Source organism: Leiobunum rupestre, chromosome 1, assembly GCF_980474605.1.
Source record: "Leiobunum rupestre chromosome 1, qqLeiRupe1.1.hap1, whole genome shotgun sequence".
NCBI classification, from domain to species: Eukaryota; Metazoa; Arthropoda; class Arachnida; order Opiliones; family Sclerosomatidae; genus Leiobunum; species Leiobunum rupestre.
In genome coordinates, this window is record NC_143384.1 from 71800607 (window position 1) to 71818829 (window position 18223).

An 18223-nucleotide genomic window follows, 5' to 3' on the forward strand; every position below is an offset into this window, starting at 1 on the left:
TATCGTGTACCTGGTTAAAGTACATTATATCCTTTTTCCTAGGTATTTCAGATATAATAATTACCTTGGAAATAAGCGGTATAAACGAGCGTGGTTTTTAATAATTTCAAATAGTAGAAAAATGTATCAATATCGATAGTTCAATTTAAAACAAAGTTTTGCCATACCAAAAATGGTTATACTCCTGCTGCGCAATGTTAGACTGTGATTCAAAAAAACTCGAGCAAACAATATTCCTGAAATTGATTTTTGTTGCCAGAGGTTTTAGATTTTAAGTTTTTGTCAAATGAAAATAACCATTAAAAAGAATTTGTTAGCTTAAAAAACATTAGTTGAATCCAATGATTGAAAAACGAATACCCAAATTTGGTCGCTTGTTTATTTTATAATTATAAATCTATTTAAAATTAAATTGCCTTAAAAATAAAAATTGGTTATCTTATTTATAACTTTGTTTTTTAATCTCGTTTTTATAAAAATTTAAAAAGAATGTATATATTTTTGTTGAAGATTTTTTTTATGAATTGTTAGGTCTATTGGTATTTTTTAAATTCTTCCTCCAAAAAAGGTGCTTTCAGTATGACCAGATTTGGTGATTTTTCCGTTTTTTTACCAAAATCTCAGATAGATTCAAGTAATGTTAAATCTTTTCGCTACTACAAATTTCATCCTTGTGTACAAAAAGGACTAGTTTTTTAAGTATATCCAGGGTTAAAGGTTTCATTTAGGCCTATCCATTTTTTTAATCTACTTTATGGCTAAATAAACAGTTAACTAAATGAAAACATACCTCCTTATGTGTAGTGCATATTATGATAAAAAAAAAAACCCAGAGTACAGCCCAACTACAAAACTTAAAAAAGACTCGTACTCAAAAAAATCCTGTTTGCTCAAAAATATTTGCTGGTGTGTTTAATATTTAAATAGAGAAAAAAAATTTGGCACAAACCTTTTTTTGAGTAAAATAATTATTTAAAAAAAATGTTTTAGATATAAGGTGAAATGAATTTTTTTGTTTGCTGGGGGGTTATTATAGACTAATCGTTATAATTACTATTAATGTAATAGTAATTTTTTGTTGTATCGTAAAAAAAGCTATGGGTTGTGTGTAAAATATACAAATAAGGTGTTGAATTATAGTTGCGAAGATTTTTGTGCTAAGTTATCGATTATTTCTTGTTTACCTAATATTTTGCCTACCCCGCAATTGCAAAACAAAACTTTACCCAACTTTTATTCCCTTTGGCATAGAGCTCATCAAACTATACTATTAAATCATGAGCAAAGGCTTAAAGGGTTTGTCTTAAGTATTTGTAATAAAAATCAATGGTGTACATTAATTTTTCCTTTTTTGAAATGGTTAACTTGAATAATGGGTTGAAACGTGCAAATTATGTAAAAATTAATTAATTTTTCCAAAGTTTTTCCCAACAATAAATCTTTGGAGTTTTTTGTAAAGGTAACTTATATTTTTACGTTTTTAAACGTTTTCAACCCCGCAATATTTTCCAAAATCTTTCATATGTAAACGGGTGTTGTTATTAATACTTGTTATAGAACGTGTTTTTTTAAAAAGGGAAAATATTTAAAGGGACTGAAAAGGCGGTTTCCTGACTTGAATACTGGTTCTTAAAAATAAGCCTTGGCTGAAATGTGTTGTAAGCCTTAGCTCAACTGTATCACTAGAAGAAAGATATTAATTTCCTTTCAAAATATAAATCCCGGATCAGTCCCTTAAATACAAAATCGGAAACAGCTGTAAAATTAATATGTTATCGAAAATATATCCACCCAAAATGAAGAGTTTAAAAAAAGTGCCACTTTTGAAAATAATATAAATTATATTAATAAACTTTTCTTTTGGGGGGGTCACATACTATCTCAATATAAAGGTTTTTGAGATACAGCTATTAAAAATAATAGAACAGAGAAACTTCACAACAACCCTGACTGCTTTTACATAGAATTATGTTTAATTTTTGGCTCTTGTGATTCGTGTAATTAAACATGGCCAAATAATGAAAAAATAATAATGATAATCGGTCAGACAATTATCTTGTATGGCTACTAAACGAGAAAGCTTTTTGGGACTAAAGTAAATATTAAGGAAAAAACTGATCTTAAAAATTTCTTAAGGGGCCTTTATATCACGAGTAAAGGGTTAAACGTAAAAAATAAAATGAGCTGTTGTACTGCTATGTCAATCTTAAAACAAAAAGGAAACTCAAATTTTGATGACGTAACATTCAACGTAAAAAAATTTAAATATTATAAACATAAAACACCATGTGTGGGCAGTGTACTTTTCAAAGAACAACTTTTTATGTGATGTGCCGATTTTTTGTATTGTATCAAAGTTATTCAGGCATTAAAAAGGTTCGTGTACTATGTGTCAAATAAATTTGGTCTTCTTTTTTTTCTTACTGGTAGTACACTCATAAAATTTTTATTCATAAGTTATTTATTTTCAGGTATAAAAATGGTAAGAAGTGAGGTTGAAAAAAACAGTTGTTATTTTAACAATTTTACTTATGATTCATTGGTTATGGTAAATCATCTTATTTTTATGCCTAATTTTGCAGATTTTTTTCCATAACGTAGCCTGTTCTGTTAAAGGGAGTATAACCTGCAAAGCAATCTTTATGGAAAACCCCTTTAATTTTTCAAGTTTCCCTGTACAGTGGCGCCAAATATTTTTAAAGCCAAAGGCAAGAGCTGCCAGAGGTTCAAACGTTGGTGTTCCACACCAAATACCTGAGGTTATATTCCTTTTAACATAGAGCTACTTCCCTTACCAAAAAATAAGTTGGATTTCAGTTTGTATTTAGTTTGTTAACACATTATTAGTTGATATTGAGTTGGTATTAAGTAGGCTCAAGTTGTCAGCATATTTCAAGTTACTATTAAACGGGTAATAAGTTGTTATTCAGTTGGTAGGAAAATACTGCTTTTGCTAAGTTTATAATTAGTTGGTTTTTAGTAGTCAGGAAATTACATAATATTTTAAGTTGGTTTTTAGATGTTTCCCTAGTAGGATTTAAGTTGCTTTTAAATAGTTAAGTGTAAATGTTGATTCTGGTTTAGTTGGAAATAAGTTGAATAATAAAGAGGATTTAAGTTATTATTAAGTAGGCATTTGTCCCTAATACAAACTGAAAACCAAGTTGAAAAACAAGTTGTCCTAAGTGGTTTTTAGCCAACTTATTTTTGGTAAGGGTTAGCAGGCAGCACTGGAAATTAACTTACAACTTGTTAGTGGCGGGAGTTTTATATGCTAGCAGCTTTATCAATTTTTAAAGGCTGATGTAAAACCAACAGTTGATGAGGCTCTCAGCGTTGGTCACTGGTGGATCTTATAACTGGGCTGCCTGGACAATTGGTTGAAAGAGTATATTTTTCATCTTCATTCTTCTCATCCCATTTTACTCAGTTGCCTTAGCATGTGAATGGATGGACTCAACACTTAGTAATTATGCAAATTTTTTAATTTTCTTTGTATATTTATATATATATATATATATAGATTTTTTCTCTTTTATTACAATTATTGGAAAAATAAATTGACTAATGCGTTACTAAACTTAGTTATCTTAACAAATTATTTTAGCTAATCAATTCCAATTCTGATGCTTTTTGAAGGACAAGTTTGCGCAGCAAAATGATGTTTTATTTCAAATTAAAACAATACGGCAAATTTAACGTTTAATGTCAACAAATTGAAACTTAAGAATTAAATAAGTACATGGTTTTGTAATATTCAAAACAGTAATAATTTTAAAATTGACATCTGATCAAATTTAACATTCTTTTAAAACCTTTATGAACTGATTGCGAAAGCCTGTTGGAGGGGAAGATGCTTAAAAACTCCCAAGTACTTAATAGGTTTCTAGGCCATGAAAGTTGGACTACTGTGAACTAACATATGAGTTCTGAAATCAAAACGGTTCAAGACTTGTTGGCACGTTGCACAAACAAGGAAATTTTGACGGTTTTTAGGCACAGCACCTCCTAAGTTAGAATTTTCATTATGAACCTTTAGCAATTCTCTCTGTTTAGCTATGTCTGGTAACAGAACTAATAGTTCGCTCAAGACTTTTTCAAACTTTATCTTATCAAAAATTCTTACACATTCATGATAATAATTGGAGGCAGAAATTAGCCCTTTCCTAAACTTTCCAGAATAGCTCTTAAATTCTTCAAATTTATCATCATCATGTTCTAAAAGCTCCATAACTTCTTGAATAAGGTTGCGATTACGATTTTGAAAATCTTCCGGTTCAACATAAACAGTAGAAGAGTGACTCGAGGGGGAAATTTCAGGGGAGGAACTATCAGAAATGTTGGTAGAAACTGCCAATTGTCGAGCTAGTGAACTCAACGTGAAGTTGGCAGTTTTAAGGCCTTTGTCATTTGCAGTACTATTCCGGTTAGTTTTATCAAAGCCAGGAGGTGGTTCCTTAACTTGCTTCTTCTTAATATCAAAACCAGGTGGAACCACTGGGGCTTTGGTGGGCAATTCCACTCCCAATAAAGGTGGGAAATCATCAAAGGCAATGGGAGTTAGGTTTTTGACTTTGGTAAAGCCAGTTTGATTGTCATTGCTTAGTAAATTATTTGTTTTCCCATTTAGATCAATTTTCTGATCAACAGTTGGTTTTTCTTTAGCAGAGAGTGCTTGGTTTGTCTTTATTTCTTTGGGTTGCGATGCTTCTTTCTTTATTTGTGGCTTTGCCATCTCTTTCTCTGGACTATGAGCTTTTGTAAGCTGGTTGTTTGCATTCTTTAGCTTCTTTTTCTTATCCTTGCTGGAAAGAACAACTGTAAACTCTTCATCTTTTGGTTTTGATTCTTTCTTAGCGTCCTTGATATTAGTGTTACCATTGTTTTTGACCCAAGCATTGTCAGTTGTTTCAGCCCTTACATTGGGAGTAAAACTTAGGGTTGATTTCTTGGTTGGTTTTGTTTCAAGAGTTGGGAAATCATTGGAACCTGGTTTGAACCCTTCGGCAAACCAACCAGTGTTGGTGTCTGGTTTATGTTGTTTGGGCTGAGGAACAGGTGCTGCTGAGGCTACAATAGCAGCGGCCGAGATGCTGTTGGGATGGCCTCTACTGGATACTTTGATCAAAACATTTGGGCCTTTTGTGGGAGATTTTTTATCCTGATTATAAATCTCTAATCTAACCGTGCTTCCAACAGCCCCTGCTCCACCCAATGGTGGAAAATATTCAGCATCCATGGCATTAAATTCTCTGTAGTTACGGGGAGGTGGACGTCGTACTGGCTCTCTGTTCATGTCATTAGAATTATTTCCGAGAGAAGGAAAATCAATGGAACTATTGCGATCAATGTCAAAAGAAACCTCGGGTTCAATTTGGCTGGATTCCCGGGTCTGATTTGTTAAGTCTTCGTCTTGATAATGATATCTATTACTTCTTCCAATGGCGCCTCTGGGGCCTTTTCTGCCTCCTCTTCTGCTACCATCCTCATATTCGTCGTATTGGGACCTGGGAGTGATTGTAAACTCGAGTTCTAGAGTTCTGGCCTGTTTAGCTTGTTGTTTTGTATAGTTTTTGCTGTGTTGAGCTGCTATGTGAGTTTTTAGTTCTATATCGGAGCGGAAAGCAGATGTAAATTTTTCATCTTTGCAAGAATCTTCCTGGCACAGGAAATGTTCCTCTTGAAAATGTTTCCGTAGAAGCTCATAATCTCTGAAAATTGTCCCATTAAAAACTTTTTTAGCTTAAAATAATATAAACATACCCATAAAAATCGTAACTTCCATCTGCATCACAAAAATGACAGTAAAAATGTTCTTTTCTTAAATGACGGAATAATTCATCCTTATCTATATATCGTGTATCGCAAAATTGACATCTAGGGTGGCCTCTATGTGATGTATCATCTGAATCTCCAGCTCTTCTATGTTTAGCCAATTCTTTGCGATTATAACATTTTCTTTCAAACGTAAATAGCTATGAAAAATTCCAATTTTTAATAACATAAAAGTAAAACGGATTTTTCGTGTATTTATCATACTTTTAAATTATCTACACATAATTCACAGTAGAATTTTTCATGTATTTTTCTCATGTGATCTTTTAGGTGACCAAAGGACTGAAAAACAGTAACTTGAACGCAAATGAGGCATTTATGTTGGAGTAATATGCGATATTCTTCCTCAACATCTTCATTTTCAAAATAAATATTGGGTTTGTGATCAATATGCGAGTAAGGCTGCCTCAAAAGCACAGAATAAGGCTGTTTTTGATGGGTGAAAATAACCTATAAAGGAAAAAGAAATTCATAGTTACTTAACATATTTTGAAATTTAATTTTAATAGGGAATAAATAATAAATTGAATTTCACTAGGTCTAGCAAAAAAATAGTGAATCCTTCAAAAAAAAATGGTTAAGTGAATCAAAAAAAAATGTTTTTATTAATTTAAATTTAGTGGTTTTAGTAACTAATATGGGAGTAATACTTTAGATTTTTACCTTAGGCAGATTTTTACGACAAATGGGACAATCGAATTTCTGGCACAGAACTCTTAACCTGGCCGAACAAATGAAGCAAACTCTATCGTAATGATCGCAAATGCCAACCGCATATATATTAATATTACGAAAACAAACGACGCACACGTTTTCGTTAGAACTTTTACCTTCCATTTTAACTTTTAGAAATAACTAACGCTGTCTTTAAAAAACCTTGAAAAATTCGATAATGAAAAAAGGAACGCATGTAACCACTATGATAGGAAATGACGTCTTAATTTTAGTACCGTTCTTTCCCTTCAGTATTGCGTAAGGGCAACTTTATCCAGAACTAAATAACCGCATTCTTTATATCTCGAATTGGCCGTAGCAAACTAAACCGGAAACGAGATACCACGTGGAAAAATCGATTAGATATGCATTTTCTGCCTCGTTTCTGAAGCGAGCACAATTAGGGAAAATGACCTTGCTATGGCTGTCTCTATGGATGTTGGCATGAAATCGGTCTTTTGACTCTTTAATTTTTGAGAGGGGGGGGATGGATTTTTGAAAGGAAGCCATTGTCGACCGTTACGGAAGGGGTTGAGAGGCCGTCGCGGTGACCGGACTTCTCTAAAAACTGAGTCCGCGATCTTTTTTGTGAAATTTTTTAATCAATTTAACCTCTAAGCTATCGGCTAACCAAAGTAAAAGCTAAATTTTAAAGGGGAAAAGTTAATTTTTATCCCAAAAAGTACAAAATGAACGGAGGGGGTGCCTACGGGGCTGGAAGAGCTGGTGTCCCCTTCGACCCCATAACCTTCGTGCAGAGACCACAAGTTATTTTGAGACTATTATGTTGGGTACGTTTTTTCTCTTATATCGTAAATTACAAAAATAAGCGTTAAGTTTTTAAATATAAAACTAGATTGAGCTTGATATGTGGTACTTGTATCTATCCCCTAAGCCTTGGATACTTTTGACCTTTGACCTAGCCAAGGGCAACACCCCCTTCATTATTAAGCCTACTCGTTTAATTTGTAATGAAACGGTTGTAATACTTATTTATAATAATTGCAGCTCTTTGCAGTAGTGGTCTTTGGTTGCATTGCCTCCGAGGGTTGGCTAGATGATTATTGCCAATATAACAAAGATCCCCACGCTTGTAATATGGGTGTTGGTGTTGGGGTGATCGCATTTTTGGCCAGTATTGCTCTTCTAATTCTTGAAGCAATGTTTGATAACTTGTCCAGCATCAAACTACGAAGGCGAGCAGTAATGGGAGATATGGCTTTTTCTGGTACGTTCGGTTGAGTCTTATAATGTCCCTCCCCCTCTTTTTTTTTAAAAGATTTTGTCTAAATTTTTACTTTACCTTATTGGTTTTCTCCAGGTTTCTGGGCATTCATGTGGTTTGTCTGCTTTTGCTATCTGGCTGATGCGTGGCGTAAATCTGAAATGGCCCTTGATGGTTATGGGGTTAGCAATGTTAGAGCTGCAATTGCATTCAGCTTCTTTTCAATCTTTACTTGGGTAAGTCTTGTTTGATTCAACTTTTCTGTTTGAAGCTTCATCATCGATGTTTTCTGCATTCAAAAAGCTATAGCATTCTATGGAAAAAATGTTGAGAAGCGTGATTTAGTATAATCCCTTTTATTTTTGGGTTTGTTTTATACCCTGAGTTATTTAATTACTGAATTTTTTTCACAACCTGCGCTTATCTTAGTAAGTTTTTACTACCTTCCTGAACCGTATTGCTGATGTTCATTTAGTTAGTAGGCTTGTCTATAATTTGCTTAGTCTGAGGCTTAAAAATGCTTGCCTTGTACTGGTTGGGAGTAATCTGTTGCAACCCAAAATATTGACAACCATCTAAAAGTGCATTTCTTTGGGGTTGAACCACCATGGGACTTATAATTTAAGGCTGGTTGCGTATTCTTCGCATTCAAACGCTACCGCCAGGGGGCAGATGCGGCGTTTGCTCCTAGCTACGAAGCTGATCCACACGCCATACCAGGTGGATCTCCCTATTCCAGTTACCCCGGAGGTACTGATATGAATGAGACTTACCAAGAGCCACCGTTCAATAGTGGTAACCAACAAACCGAAAAAATACCCTCTGGAATATCAAATTTTCAGGCTCCCGCCTACTGAGGTGAGGAGAAACTGCTAATTTAAATTATTATTACTATAATTATGTTATTATCGCAAAGGTGACAAAAATAACATGTTAACAGTATTGATTTATTTTCAATTAAGAGTTATTGGTATAAACAAGAAATTTAAATTCGCGAAAGTTATTTTTGTGGGAGGATATCTTAGTTTTGAAAGGATGCTGTTTGAAATTATAACATTCCACGAATGGCCATGTTTGATTTTTAAAAAATATTGTATATTTCTTTAAAATTCTTTGGGATAAACTTTTCCCAGTTTAATATGTGCAAATTTAATTTTTTTTTTTTGTAATTACCAAACCAAAATTATGTGACATACCAGTAATTTGGTTCGTATGCATGCTGGTATTCTGTGGAAATTGTCTAGATTTTTAAATGGTTTTTTTTTCCGCACTAGTAATAGATAATTCAGCCATTCTTTGGAATGATATTGAGAACAAGATTGCGCACATCTTTAGGGTTTTTTATTTTTTAAATCAATGTGGGGCTTAAACTAATACTAAAGTATTAAAAACTAAAGCAAAAAAACAGTAATGTTAGGCAGACAAACCAATGTTAACACGTATTTAATTGCCTTATTCAAAGCGTTAAAAAAATGAAATTGTTCGTTGGTGGAAAAAAAGTTAAAAAAGAAACTGTCAGTGCTATCGTGTTTAGTCATGACAAAACTTAGAAATTTATTGAAAAAAGTAACGGTACTTAGCCTAAGAATTAAGTAAAACCTTTGTCTTGAATAAAACTTTTTAGGTCTAGTGTAGTTTAAAACATGGAGTAAACACTTTTAAATGTTTTGAGCTTGACAACACGTAACAAAAATGTGAATTTACTAATCTGAATAGAATTTAAAGTTTGTTTAAAGCGTAAATACTTTCGAGAAAAATACATAGAAAAGATCATTTTAGATAAATAATTTGGCAATAAGTATACGAAGTAGGTTTGTAGCGTTGTATATAAAATGGGGAAAAAATATCTAAAATCTAGGTTTCCATTTTTTAATTATCAGTCTTCGTATAAAAACCTCCCTCCTCCTCCATTAATAATGCACCAATGCTTTCGAATACAAAAATTTTCATTTTCATCATCTGTAAATATATCCATAAATATTATATAAAAAACAATGGGCGGTGGGCCTTGTATATCAAAAATGTTTTAATATTTTTCAAAGCATTTTGTTAACTTTGCCCCTTTCTCGTAAAATACAATTTAAGCCACTTTTTTTTTAAATTAAAAATATTTTCCCATAAATATAGCAATATTTTTCTTCGTAGTATTTAACTTCCTCTTAATAAAACTTAATACACTTTGTGATATATATATATATATATAATAGACTATATTTGTCAAAAACAGGTATTCATAAACAATTTAGTTTTAATATGTTTCATTATAACGATACTTAAATTAGCAAACCAACCTTTTAGTGATAGTTCTTAGAATTTGTAAAATTTTATGTAGCACTTTAGTTTTTATTAACTAAAAAAACAAAGGTAAAATAAAAGTAAGCTTATATTAACAATCCATTTTTGAGCTACTACCCTACTGATAGATCGGTCATAAGTTCTTTCATAGCTATTCTTGAGTCTTGAAATATGTTTACTATAAAATCTGCCCAAACCTTGAATTTAGGAAAATTCTGTGTTGGAATTAATTTTGCGCAAGGAGCAGTCAACAGTTCAGATAAAAGGTTTTCTACTTTTGTAGTTCAAAAATGATTTAAAGTATTAATATGATGCCTTTTAGCTGGCTGGTGTAACCTTTATTTACATAAGACTATAAATTTATGGTGGAATTAATAAGAGTTGACATTATATGGGGAAGGCAATAACATCTCTCTAAATAGAAAAGCTTGAAAATGGTTATAATAAAATTAAAAAAGGTTAAGAGTCAATTATGTTAGAAACCAAAGACCTTGATCCACATTTGAGGCTCTCAAAAATTATATCAGCCTGACTTTAGCATTTACAAAAGTTTCATTAACTCAAGCTAGCCCCTTTGCCATCGATAATATGGTCCTTAAATAAACCTTTTATTTTACATTCGTGTTGTAATAAATAGCAAGCCTTTTTAAATGGCTTACTTCGGTCTTTGTTCCTGAATTTTTTTTATTGCCCAGAAAAAGTGTGGTATAAGAAAGTTGAACACCCACCCGTGGTAAAATGAAAAATGTAATTTTTTTTAGAAAAATTAAAAACGTTCCTCTCCAGCGTTTTATTTTTTCGCAAAATATTTTAATAACAACATTCTAAAAGATGGGCTTCGGTTTTTAGATCATTTTAAAGTTATTTTAAACCGCATAAAAAAATCGCGATTTCTTAAAATAAAAAAATACACATGAATACGTGGAAAAAAACATTTTGCAAAAAAAGATGTTAAAAATGTTGTGTGTCTAACTGATAATAGAAGTTTCATGTCAAATATAAATTCAAGCTAATGTTGAAAATAGGAAAAAATGAAAGTGGTATACGTAGAAATATTTTCAAAAGACAATATTATGGAATTTCAAGAAAAAAACACGCTAAAAATAATTATAAAAATATATTACGCTAAAAAAACTTGTTCAGATAAAATTACACTGGTTTGTATATTTAGGCGAAACAATATTCGCACTTTATGGGTTATAAAAATGTGTGTATATATTTGGTGTAAAAAATAACAAAATGGTGTTTCAACAATTATCAGATCAAATCGCCGGGGGCTTAAAAATTAATATTCCCCACTTTAACATGAAATCGCGCGGTAGATATTCGTCATTTTGCACAGTTTTATGTTAATTATAAGGAAGAAAGATTATGTTGTCCATACGTAGGTTTTTTTAGTTAAGCCTAACACGAAATTTTAATGATGTTTGGAAACTTTGACTAAAATTTTAAAATCCTCCTTAAACCATCATCGTATTTTTTTTTAAATTAAAAGAAAGTAAATCGATTAATAAAATCCGATCCTTATTAATCGATTTTCTTTTGAAAAAAGAATTATCAAAACCCTATTAATGCATTTTCTTAAACATTTAAAATTAATATCTTAATATAGAATATTATCTTGAAATATTTTATTTTTAAATAAATTACAAATATTTATAGTAGTTAATAGATAGTATATTAAAGTAAAACTATACCCTCCCATATACATTTTTTAGTCCTTATATTTTTATATTTTTAAACAGTAAAACAGTGAAACGTTTTATGATCGTACTGGTATATTTAGGCTGCTTTTAATTGATGAATATGTTTGCCAAAATAATAAAACGAAATAGGATAAAATAAATGTTAACAATGTGGGGGATGTAAAATGAACATTTTTGATGTTAGTATTTAAAAAAGGCTAACATACGACGTCTTAAAATATTAAAAATAGCAAAACGAAAATTTGGATTAAAAGAAAAAAAAACTATTACAATACTGGAAAAAATAAAACCCATGTTGTGTTGATTTTTCTGTGATGTTTATAGTATATTCTAGTCATCAATAAAAACTTTAAAACCAAAATGTAATTGCGTATTTTTTAACACGTATCCGGATTTATTTATAGAAATAGCCTGGTAACGTTTTATAGGCCTGTTGAAAAGCGTGGTAGTAAAATTGTTAGCGTACCTCCTCCTTCCCTTATTTGTACGTGTATACGAAATCGTATTGACTTTGCCTCAGAAGGGGGGTCTGTTCTTAAAACCAGGACTTGGTTGGGGGCGGGAGTGGATACGTATGTATTTTTATTGATTAGGTCACATATCCAATAATGTGTTTTCGGTCCATAACTTAGGAAAATAGCATTCGTGCGTATTCCGAGGAAAATATCAAATGCGTTATTTTTTCATCATATTACTCAACTAAATACTTCCTACCTAAAAGGTAGGTAATACAATGTCTCACGGGTGAAGTAGTATCCAACAGGGTTGCCACAAGTCAGGGAAATCAGGGAAAAGTCAGGGAATTTAAAAATGGGCCTAAAAAGTCAATGAAATGTCAGGGAATTCAATTTTATCTTGGCACTTTTTGAAGGTAATTCAACTCTAGATCTATGACAAATTCCACGATTATCATTTATTTCCTTGAATGTTTGGCTAATTTTTTCAACATTGCAATAACCTTTTTACTGAAATATAAGTTCATCTAAATTTATTAACTTCTGATAAAAGTAAAATATAAAAGAAAAATTTTGGCCTTAATAAGTCAGGGAAAATCTGTTAAAATAGTCAGGGAATAGTCAGGGAATTTGAATCTGAAAATTTTGTGGCAACCCTGTCCAACTACGCTCTAAAAGTGAAGCATGTACCATGAAGGAGAGCCAACTCCGCTTTTGAGGTATGAAAGTTTATTTTTGAAAATCGAAGCTAGTGCCATCTATCGGTCTTGCGGATAGACTCCCGCCAGGTGTTCTTTTAAATATATTTTAGATAGCAAAGCGCTATAGAATCATTTGAAAATTCGGCCCAAATTTCAGATAACTCTTCCTCGTCTCGTGATAGTAGATACCACCAATCAAATTATGGAATTTTCAAGACTTATTTCTGAAATTCAAAGGTTTCCGTGTCCATTCGAGACCTAATAATCCCTTCTGCTATGTCTTTTGTGGAATCGTGTGCAAGTAAATGGTAGAATATAGCGGAAGGTGTAATTCTCTTCAGAAAAATGAGCTGAATCCGAATATCGATGGTGACAATTCGGGAGGTGCGTCAGAGGGGCGCTAGCCCACCTAATCCTTTAAATTATAATAAATTTTTTAATTAATCAAGTTTAAGTAAATGAAATATTTTTTTAGGTTTTAACTTGCTATTACTAAGTGTATAATCGACAAAAAAATTAGGCATCTCAAATTGTATATTTCTCCCGCTAGGGGGAACCAAATTCAACCCCGCCCACCATATTGAAAATATTCAAAATTTTCAATAAATATGGCATATGATATATTAGATGAACGCTAATAACAAGTAGATCATTAAAATCATTATTAATAAATGCTATGATATGATAGATATCAATAATATGATAAGATAATTAAGGATTTATATTTAATACTGATAGATGTTGTTACATAAGTCAATCCTTTTTTATATAGAATAAACTAACTAATTAGGATACTGAGTTACTCTTTGAAATCAAAAAATGTTGCATTGTGAAATTATTCTAAATCAATTGAATCAGTATAATGAAGAACCCATAGACATACTAAAAACAAGGGAATGGGGATTTTCCTAAATCGACTCCTAATCTATAATTTTTAGGAGGCGAAGCTATAGTCTAGCTTCTACCACTATTGTTACTTGTATTGCTATTAAAACTGATTACGAAGTTAGTTCTGTAAGAAGGCTCATGCTTTGTTCCTGAATTAGCAACCTTTCATTTTTGCCAGAACTTTTAATATTCTGGCAAAATAGATGGCGCGGAAGAAGTTACGAAAGGAGACAAAGGAAAAGGCGGAGCTTATTTTGCAATATAAATTAGGAGGCTTCACGATGGCCTAAAGCTACAATTGCGTGTTTTAGTACGTCTATGGGTTCTTGGTATAACGTGACATACCCTTACATTTGTTGTGATACACATACTTTAATTGAACACCTCATTATAAATGTCTTTTTTATTTTATTTTTTCAAGTTGCTTTTTAGATAGTTATGTTTCAGAGTAGATGGAGCAATTAGCGGTAGTAAATAAAGACCGCGTATCCATTCAAACTTTTGAGTGGTCGGACATTTACGTGAAATGGAGTCTGCAATGGAATGAGTTGAAATCGAACGGACGTTTCACACAAAAAATTTATATTATTAAATGTAATCGCAGTCGTTCAAATGAGCAGTCGTTCAAATGAGCAGTCGGCCAAACGAGCAGTCGGCCAAACGAGCAGTCGGTCAAACGAGCAGTTGGCCAAACGAGCAGTCGGACAAATGAGCAGTCGGTCAAACGGGCTGCTCATTTGGCCGACCAGAATTTCAGCTAAAAGAGTAGTCGGCCAAATGAGTAGTCGGCCTAATGAGTAGTCGGCCATATGGTCTGCTCATTTGGCCGACCGAAAAGTCGACCAAATGAGCTGTCGGCCAAATGGGCATTCGGACATATGAACAGTCGGCCAAATGAAAAGTCGGTCAAATGAGGAGTCGGCCAAATGCACCCCACCCTTCATATTAGGGTACGCATTATCTTTAAAATTAGATATTATATGTGATTTTGCGAAAATTACATCATAAGATATAGGAGAAAACATTTAGGGGGTCAAGGTGTACTTTTGAAAAAACACGTATGCTGTATCTCGTAAACGGCTCGACCGATCTTTATGAAACTTTCAAAATCGTTTTCTTAGGCCCAAAAAACCATATACGCAAATTTTGGGTGAAATCGAAAGGGGTCGGGTGTTCAACGTCAGGCGTTTTGTCATGGTATGACCCTCCGGACATTATCATTTTCAACATACGCGTTATCGCACTTTTCTTCGTCCGCTCCACCAAAGATAATTTAAACTCGTACCCTAGATTCGAAATCACTCTCGCGCGTTGCCGATAGCGTTTACCCACTTCCCGCCGGAACTCAGAAAAAATTCGCTCCATGGTTTGCGCCTTGCCGCAACCGAAAGAGCCCGATTTTTCTGAGGTCACGTGCCGGAAAAGGGTAAACGCTTCGTAACAAAACCGTCAATGGGAAAGCTCTCACAAGGAGAGTACCCGAGGTGTTTATTGCCGATTTTGTTCAAAGTCGGGCGTAATGCAGACCTATATGAGATATGAAATTTCCCAAAAGGAGACGTTGCACTACCCATTCGATTTGCCATGGCAACCGAAAACGTCTTTGATCACTTAAAACAAAAATAAGATTTTTTCCTTATTTTACATAAAAATTGATACAAATATACCTCAAAATTGTTCCAATTAACCTAAAAATGATGAAATTTACCTAAATGTGGTACAAAATACCCATTTCGTGATTTTAATTTTTTTTTTAAATTTTCGTAGCTAGGACCCTGTGAAACCGAGAAAACCCCATGCTTTTTTAAATGGAGATTTTTTTGTTATAAGTGGTCAAAAACATTTTCGGTTGCCATGGCAAATCGAATGGGTAGTGCAACGTCTCCTTTTGGGAAATATCATACCTCATATAGGTCTACATTACGCCCGACTTTGAAAAAATTCTGCAATAAACACCTCGGGTACTCTCCTTGTCAGTATTCGAATCTAGGGTATGAGTTTAAATTATCTTTGGCTCCACACACACATTTCTGTGCAACGCAGACGCGGTGTTTGCGACGCGCACTTGCAGAGCGGCTTACATCGACCACGGGTACAATTGCATTTGATGAACTGCAGTACTTCCTCAGGAGCGCACGGCAAGTCGCAGAGTACTGGTTCAAATATATCGTTTTCGAATATCCACCCGTAATTTGTGCCTGGTGGTAAATCTGGGTTCGGAAGATAGTCTCGATACCACTCCATACACTGGAAATGGGCCCTCCGAATAGCGGACATCAGTACTCCCATGGTTGGAGGAAGCGTCTCTCCTTGAGAATTCTTCTTCGAAAACATCCACCAGCGAACGGATGTCACGAATTTTTCAATTCCTCTAACAATATCGTCGGTTAGGTTAATTGGTTCACTCCCAAGAGACGCTAAAGCTTTAAGAACATCGATTTCAGCGACAATAAAGTTGTTCCAAAAAGTAGTCTTAGCTTTGCCTGAAAACTAACCAGTAACGTCGGAACCAGAGATAGCGTGCCAGCCAGGCAATGCGGAAGCCTTCAGTGGGCCAAGCGCGTTAAAAATTGTACTAATTTCTACTCTTATAATTTTAGGTCCAGTTCTAATGATTGTTGAGCGTACCGGTAGTGGAGGGTATCTTCGAATTGCCAGAATTAAAACATCCGTGTCCGGTGAAAAAATTGATAGTTCGGTTGCTCCTCTCTTGGAAGCATATGTACAGCGAGAAGAATTATTTTGGTATCTGCCTCTTCGTGAGAACTCGGCAATTCCGAACAATCAAAATGCGTCGATAAGACTTGTGCTCTGAACGCGATCACCATATTTTGGTTTCTTCGTTTGGCTTCCACAATCAGAGCTTGACTCAAAAAGACGGTGAGCTCGTCTTTGGTTTTGATATGTGAGAGTAATTTTTTTAATGGTACTAAACGGATCTGAGTGTTACCTTCGATCTTGTACCTTATTGATGTAGCTCCTTTTTGCCTTCTAATACGCGTAGCGTTTTTAAGGGAGTTATCGATATAAGTATCGAATACTACATGAACTTCTGTGAACTGACCATATTTGGTAAAGATCCTGTTGCAGAAATATTTCGCTAAGTCGGAGCACGTATTCAAGGTCTTTATATTCATGGACTGGACTTTGGCCATTCCATCAATTATAGCTACATTAAAGGTACGCTCCGCTTCTAAACGGGGGTAATCTTCAATATTTTCGAAAGATTTTGACAGAGCAACGAGAGAATGAAGAAGCTTTGCTTTATCGTCGTTGTGGTTCAATGTTCCATCAGCGCTGAATAAAGCTCTCGGTACAATAGTAAGTTCGTACTTGCTAACCACTACCTGCAAGTCCATGTCCGGTCGAGATCGACATAATAGAATTAGACGGGTGAATAGATTTCGATCTTTTTTTTAAATGTTGGTTGCACGAAAAATCGATAGTAATAAAAACGAATGAATTCGGGCTTGTTTTGAAGCCCTGGACGTTCTCTTTCCAAAAATGTCATTGTCGAAACAAATTTCCAAGCCTAAGTGTATTAACTTTGAGTCCGAAACTGACCTTTTTCGCTCCTCAAAATCCTGAAATTTTCGGCGAATTTCTCTCCTCCGTAGCACGAGCAATTTGGGGCAAATCAAAGCTGTAGTTTTATTCCGAAAATAGAATGAATGAATTGAAGTGGAGGGATTCTGTTTACTTGTAGAAGTTTTCAAACCAGAGGTTTTTAATCAGAATATTAGGCTTATTATTGAAATAAAAAATATTTTTTTACGCGCGCGCTACGAGGCGCGCGCGACCCGACGTTTAACAAAAAATTTACGAGGAGCCTTCGGTTTCATATCGTTTTTCTACTAGACTACTACGTAGGCTTGTGTATGCCAATTACTACTGCGTAGGACTTTTTCCTGGGTGTTAAATCAACCTGCTTTTAATCCCAGATGTAAAGAAATGTTACTGTATTACAGAAAATTAGCCAATGATACGCTTCGCATTTTCTGACGTCATGGGTGCCGAGAAAGTCTGGAAATTCGCCGAAAAACTCGATTTCCACCATTTCGACTTCTTTTTATAATAATTCAAAGACCACTTAACCGATTTTGATGAAATTTTCTGTACTTGCTATAAATAGTTTGCTCTTTCTAATGAATCATTAATTAGCCATAGCTAAAATTTCGTGCAACCAACACTTTAACTCCAAAATGCCCACTTTGGTTTTAACTTTGACTTTCTTCGCAGTTGTACTGAAAATCTGAAGCTTAACGTTGCGAAGAGGGTCCCATAGATTTACATTACCATCGATGATTCTTTCTTTAACAAACTTTTCGTACTCCTTTAAGGCTTTAACCCAACCGCAGTCATTTCACAAACGTCTTTTTGTACTTTCGTAAATGTGTTCATTGT

The 18223-nt window shown here is 33.8% G+C and overlaps 2 protein-coding genes across 3 annotated transcripts; one reads left to right on the plus strand and one right to left on the minus strand.

The window, feature by feature from the left end:
* Positions 1 to 3560: 3560 nt before the first annotated feature.
* LOC149966274 (E3 ubiquitin-protein ligase ZNF598-like) lies at positions 3561 to 6923 on the minus strand. The gene is made up of 4 exons (XM_090181548.1): positions 6499 to 6923; positions 6040 to 6285; positions 5764 to 5975; positions 3561 to 5711 (listed from the first exon to the last, which is right to left on the minus strand). Exons 1-4 carry the CDS (start codon positions 6670 to 6672, stop codon positions 3887 to 3889), a joined length of 2457 nt encoding a protein of 818 aa, XP_090037674.1. The 5' UTR covers positions 6673 to 6923; the 3' UTR covers positions 3561 to 3886.
* Positions 6924 to 6970: 47 nt separating this feature from the next.
* Positions 6971 to 12096, plus strand: LOC149966275 (synaptogyrin-1-like). 2 transcript variants are annotated; one of them, XM_090181568.1, is made up of 5 exons: positions 6971 to 7340; positions 7558 to 7777; positions 7871 to 8010; positions 8401 to 8632; positions 8737 to 12096. In XM_090181568.1, the coding sequence occupies exons 1-4, from the start codon at positions 7239 to 7241 to the stop codon at positions 8629 to 8631; spliced, it is 693 nt and encodes a 230-aa protein (XP_090037694.1). In that variant the 5' UTR covers positions 6971 to 7238; the 3' UTR covers position 8632; positions 8737 to 12096. The 2 variants fall into 2 exon arrangements, with proteins under 2 accessions (XP_090037694.1, XP_090037685.1); XM_090181559.1 differs by having other exon boundaries at positions 8401 to 12096.
* The last annotated feature ends 6127 nt before the right edge of the window (positions 12097 to 18223 follow it).

Excerpts from the sequence above, each read along its gene's own strand:
- LOC149966274 (XM_090181548.1), bottom strand. The coding sequence starts at position 6,672 with ATGGAAGGTAAAAGTTCTAACGAAAACGTGTGCGTCGTTTGTTTTCGT. Across the intron at positions 5,976-6,039 it reads TATGTGTAGATAATTTAAAA|CTATTTACGTTTGAAAGAAA; the intron begins GTATGATAAATA and ends AATTTTTCATAG. Across the intron at positions 5,712-5,763 it reads GGAAGTTACGATTTTTATGG|AGATTATGAGCTTCTACGGA; the intron begins GTATGTTTATAT and ends GACAATTTTCAG.
- LOC149966275 (XM_090181559.1), top strand. The coding sequence starts at position 7,239 with ATGAACGGAGGGGGTGCCTACGGGGCTGGAAGAGCTGGTGTCCCCTTC. Across the intron at positions 7,341-7,557 it reads TTTTGAGACTATTATGTTGG|CTCTTTGCAGTAGTGGTCTT; the intron begins GTACGTTTTTTC and ends TAATAATTGCAG. Across the intron at positions 7,778-7,870 it reads GGGAGATATGGCTTTTTCTG|GTTTCTGGGCATTCATGTGG; the intron begins GTACGTTCGGTT and ends GGTTTTCTCCAG.